General features: G+C 39.0%; 1 protein-coding gene across 2 annotated transcripts; it reads left to right on the top strand.

The window, feature by feature from the left end:
• The first annotated feature begins 3,318 nt into the window (after positions 1–3,318).
• Positions 3,319–4,515, top strand: LOC125505802 (gamma-interferon-inducible lysosomal thiol reductase-like). 2 transcript variants are annotated; one of them, XM_048670370.1, is made up of 4 exons: positions 3,319–3,739; positions 3,794–3,958; positions 4,013–4,186; positions 4,244–4,515. In XM_048670370.1, exons 1-4 carry the CDS (start codon positions 3,692–3,694, stop codon positions 4,481–4,483), a joined length of 627 nt encoding a protein of 208 aa, XP_048526327.1. In that variant the 5' UTR covers positions 3,319–3,691; the 3' UTR covers positions 4,484–4,515. The 2 variants fall into 2 exon arrangements, with proteins under 2 accessions (XP_048526327.1, XP_048526326.1); XM_048670369.1 differs by having other exon boundaries at positions 3,440–3,739; positions 3,794–4,186.
• The last annotated feature ends 1,087 nt before the right edge of the window (positions 4,516–5,602 follow it).

The raw sequence follows: 5,602 nt of genomic DNA, 5'->3' as shown, positions 1-5,602 counted from the left end.
AGGCAGTTTAATTGGAGCAACATCGCCAGTATTTATTCGATGCTGAACTACATCTGTCTTGCCGAAGTCGTCTTCAGAGAGTGCAAACACGTCCAAATTTCTTTTCAGAAGGTTGACCACTTGGTGCGCCTGAACTTCGGTTAGGTTTTTCGAAGACTTGTCTGCCAAATTCTTCAACGCTTGAGGGAGGTTCTTGGGAACAACCCTTTTGCAATGTAAATCTTCACAGGCAACAATCGTGCATGCCGGTTCCCAGGTACCAAGTGTCTCTCCTTTCTTTCATAGTTGGCTATGCTCGGTTACATTCATCAAACGTACAGGCACAACGTGATTTCTAGTTTTTGATAAAGTTCTTGCGAGCACAATACCTTTTCGGCATAATTTTGATTCAGGATCTCCTTCCATTATTACGACATTCTCGTCAAATTCGTCTTTACAAGTAGCCAAGGCAATCAGTTCAGTTTTTCCCGGAATTTCGTAATCTTCGAACAGTTCAATTTTTCTAGCTCCTTGGGCATATGCCGTTGGGCTCGAAAGAACAATTTCTTCATTTCCACATCTTAATACTCTTTGTGGCATGTCCAAGATAAAACGTTGATTTTCCATCAGGTGTAAGCCAAGTATAACATTATCCATAATATCCGCAACAAGAACGAGGTGGGTAAAGGTAATACTGCCTAAGGTAAAACTTGCCAAATGCGTACCTTTGATGGGTATATTTTCTCCATTTGCTGATTCCAAAACATAGTTCATTCCAGTACTTCTTCTTTGACTCCGATGGTGGCAATTAAAAAGTACATCAGGTTTTACGATGGTGTGGTTGAACCAGTATCCAATATCATCTCAGTTTCTCGGCCACATATTGTCCCTGGTACTACCAAGCTGGATCCAGTGTTTTTGAGCCGAGAAATCGTAACCTTGATAGTAGATGGTGGGGCTTGATGGCACAAGTCCAACATTTATAAAAAATTTTAAAGGGCGCGCTATTTGTTATAAAACAGCGCGCTTTTGTTTAAAGTGCTGAAATTTTCAGGAATAATCCATCTTTGTCACGTTATTTCCAGAGATGTCATACTTTGACACTTCTCATCGGCTGATTAAGGTTCATCTCCAGAAATGAAACTAATGAAGCAGTTTTTCGTTTCACATTTTTTTCAATTTGAAGAAATCAGATTTTTTTTTCAGATTGAACAATTAGGCATTTGCCGATCTGTTATTTTTCAACAACTGTCAAATTTAGACAAACGCCAAGTGACAATCTTGAATAAAATCTGTCAAACTCGGGCACAGTTTCGTCAAAATTCTTACTTGAATTGGATTTATAAAATTTTGACAGGTGCCAGCGTTTAATATTTGAAAAATTTTGCAGATACTTTAAAGATTTTCGTCGCTATTTGTTTTAAAACAGGGCGCTTTTGGTTAAAGCTGTGAAATTTTCAGAAATAATCCATCTTTGTAGCGTTTTTTCGAAAGATGTTAAACTTTGACACTTCTTACCGTCTAATTAAGGTTCACGTCCGGAAATAAAACTAATAAAGCAGTTTTTCGTTTCACATTTTTTAAATTTGAAGAAATCAGCATTTTTTTTTAGTTTGAACAATTAAGCATTTGCAGATCGCTCATTTTTCAACAAGCCAAGTGACAATCTTGAATAAATGCTGACAAAATCGGGCACAGATTCGTCAAAGTTGTCAATTTTGACAGGTGCCAGAGTCCAATACTTGTAAAACTTAGCAGATACTTTAAATCAATCAAGCAACTTTTTTGTAATTTTTGTCTTCTTGTTGAGATATTTTAAAGATTTTATTATTAATATTTTCGTAGCTAATTGTTATAAAACTGGGCGTTTTGGTTAGTGCGAAAATTTTCAGGAATAATCCATTTTTGTCGTGATTTTTCCAAAGATGTCAAACTTTGACACTTCTTATCGGCTGATTAGGGTTCACGTCCGGAAATAAAACTAATGAAGCAGTTTTTCGTTTGACATTTTTTTAAATTTGAACAAATCAGCCATTTTTTTTGTTTGCACATTTAAGCATTTGCAGATCTCTGCTGTCCACTGTCAACTGTCAAATTTAGGCAGACGTCAGTTGCCACTTTTGAGTAAAAACTGTCAGGTTTTGACACATTCTAGTCCAATATCCCCTCAAGTTTGTCATGAGTGAGTTGTCATGCCTTAAGTTTGACATGAATTGAGGTCTTTCGAAAAATCAATGGATTTTTGTCGCATTTATGGCAAAAATTACGCGTTTGTTTAAAGCTAATACACTTTTCAGGTGTCCTGCTATTTTTAGCAGGTTTTTATTTTTCGAACGCGTTTCCTGTTTATTTCATTAATTCGCATTAAAAAAATATTTCATATACATAATGAACGTTTTACTACAATTATTAGACATAAGGAAGAGAAATGAAAAAAAAATAGAAGTACAACACACCGAGAAGAGAGTGAGAGCAAGAGAAGCGCCGTAATATAAAGAATAATAAATTCCTAAAACTGCTGACACTCTTTGACTCACCAGTAAATAAATCCACTTGCGCCCACTTGGCATAGGTTTCCACGATTTTATAAACCAATCCAGCATGTTGGCCATTTGCATGAGCAGCTAGCGTTTCTCCAGGTATTTGGATGACGCGTAGCTGGCAACGCAGACTTAAATTCACCTTTTCCTTGCTAAAGTGGAAACTTTCGCAAAAATCCTGGTACTTTCGGTAGTAAAATTGCGCGGAGCAGATAGGATTTTGTTGCTGCAAGTTGGTGACCACCCTGAGCTGACCTGCAGAACCCCAATGGGCAAAAAGCCATTTATTTCTGTTCTTTTCGGCTGAAGCCATCCACTTGGAGGACAAATCCGGTTCTGAGGACGTGATTATCAAAAATCTTTTATCCTGCAAATTATTTAGATTAGCCAGTACTGTTTGATCAGGTAGGATCAGAATAAGTTGCGCGCTTGTGTGGGCATTTTCAGTTTGCACCAAGTGGCTCAGAAAAATTCCCGGTATTTCTGAGCTTCCAACTACTGAGAAACCTTGATGTGGATCAAAGAAATCTCCGAGCAACTTCCCCAAGCATTTCCCCCGCTCAATTCCAACATCACGTGGAACGAGCACGAAAGAAGTGAAAAGTGGTCGGAGAAGTTCAAGCAAAACCCAGATTTGGAGCATTTGAACCATCGCAGACAAGAACGGGCTTTATAATAGGCCAAGTCGTTGCGCAACCGAGCAATTTTAAATCGCTTATCTGCCCATTACCAGGCTTATTGTTCTAATTCCCCAGTTGATGGATGGCTGGTGACTTTCCATTTAGAACAGATTAGGATTTTTAATAGATTACTTGACACACAGAAAACCCCGCTGGAAAAATAACGTCTGAGCACGGGATTTTGTTCTCAAAACGCCTTTCCGATGGTTCAAAGTCCGCGAGAACTGACCTCCTAAACATCCGAGGTTTGGCTGGAAGCTGAAGTAGGCAGGAAACTGGAATGAAACCTGAGAAGTTTTCCTTTAATAATTCATCAAGATATTAGTAGAATGCACTTCAGAACAGCGGTTTTCAAGTAGTTTCAAATCCCCATTAGAGTTAGTCTGCCACATACGTTCCAGATAAGACCCAGATTAACACAATCAATTTCCTGTAATTAGTATAAATGAAAACTTGTCGCATCATCCACTCAGTCGTTGAATTCTCAACAAAATGAAGACTCTGCTGATTGTTTCCCTGGCTCTTTTAGCAGCTGCCCAGGTAAGTGACTGATATCTTCCATCTTACGTCCGGTTGCAACTGTTAAGCTTCCAGGGCAAAAGTCTTCGGGATGACGACAGCCCATTGGTGCAGGTGTCCGTTTACTATGAAACTTTGTGTCCCGACAGTATTTCTTTCATTGTCCACCAATTATATCCAGGCTATTATGCACTGAAGGAATACATTGACTTAGAGCTGGTCCCCTGGGGGCACGCCTCGGTAAGTACCTGGAAAGAGCAACTTCCACAACTCCTTCCTTCTGCTGGTCGACAGGAAGAAGAAATCGATGGCGTGAAGAACTTCACCTGCCAGCACGGTCCCACTGAGTGTTATGGCAACAAAGTGCACGCCTGTGTAATTGACATGGCTTCCGAGGAAGTAAGCACTGAGTTTGTGTTCTGTTCTGAGCGCTCAGACGCTCCTGCCGACGACACCAACTTGCAGCAGGTTGCTACTCCTAATACTAGAGGTAGCAGAGCAACTGATTTCTGATGCTTGTTTCAGTGCGCTGAGGAAGTGGACTTGTCCTGGAGCGAAATCCAGGAATGCGTGGTCAATGGAAAAGGCGATGAATTGCTATCAGAAAACGGCAGGAAAACTAACTTGGTCAGCCCTACATTCATTCCCACCATTATCCTGAACGGCACCTACGATCAGACGACTCAAGATCAGGCCTTGTTGTACTTTAAGACTCTGATCTGCAATCTGATTGGATTCAGACCTGAATGCTTGTGCCGGAAATAGTTTAATATAATGCGTGTCTGAAGTTTCTCTAACCGGCTTTTGGTTAACTTTGCTACAAGCGGTTCCGGTTCCTTGTAAAATTCTTATCGATTTTGGGATGAATTAACAGGGGAAGAGGGGACGTTGGATTCGTTCGTGATAACTTTGATTCTGAAGCGCTCAAGGTGTTTCTACTGAATTTTTCAAAGGGCATCTAAAAACAGCAACATCCTTTTTCTTCTACACTGTCTTTGAGAATGTTTGCGACAAATCGAACCGAAACGTCGGATACTTTGATTGAAAAAACAGCTCGTCTTTTCAGGAAGGGTCAGAAAACTCTTAAAACAGGTTTTCCGGCCAAGAAGTACGAAAGGTAAAAGAATCAATAAAATAAAGCAACTCTTTGCAAAAGTAGCAGGTTAAAAGAAAACCCAGTCACAAAATAGAAAGTCATTGTTCAAAAGTGGATGTAATAAGAAAACCACAAGACTTCAGTCAATGATGAAAAAGTTGTCATGAAATTGTCCACAATTCATATTTTAAAGCACATTATAATTTAAAAAAATGCATTTTGCCACCGCTAGGAAAGTAAATATTAAAATAAATACAAACAATAAAATAAATAGAGAAAAAAATATGGAAGCATGAGAAGTAAAAGTTTGTGTTAAAACCTAAAAGAAGGAAATAAATTGATTGATCAGGGGAAAGAAAATATATCAAAACCTGACGACAAAGTTTAGAATAGGATAAAATTCCCTGAAAGGCGGATCTACTCAGGTGTTTTCGCTCAAAAGCTTATCAGCATCAGTCCAGTGTAAGATTTGGAAGAAAAACGCTTGCGAAGAAGCGAACCACTCGATCTTGCGAAACGACAGCAATGTTTTTCTGCACAACCGCCGAAAAGGCCGAAAAACTGACCAGTTTTTTTCCTGTAATTTAGCTTCGAGATTGCTTCTAAAAATCCTCAATTTGTTTCACTTTTCCTACTTTCTCCTGTTGATCAAAATTGAAGATTGTTGCCTTAAAATGTCTTTTGCAGATGACTTTCTGCAATTTCTTCATGCGCAATGGGAGGAATACAATGTCCTGTCGTTCACAAGACATTTTTACGACAAAAAAAATCACGCTGACTAAGGAAAA

This window comes from Dendroctonus ponderosae, unplaced genomic scaffold, assembly GCF_020466585.1.
Source record: "Dendroctonus ponderosae isolate FM_Combo_2020 unplaced genomic scaffold, Dpon_F_20191213v2 Dpon_F_20191213_1, whole genome shotgun sequence".
In the NCBI taxonomy this organism is placed as follows: Eukaryota; Metazoa; Arthropoda; class Insecta; order Coleoptera; family Curculionidae; genus Dendroctonus; species Dendroctonus ponderosae.
This window is presented reverse-complemented; position numbering and strand designations above follow the sequence as displayed.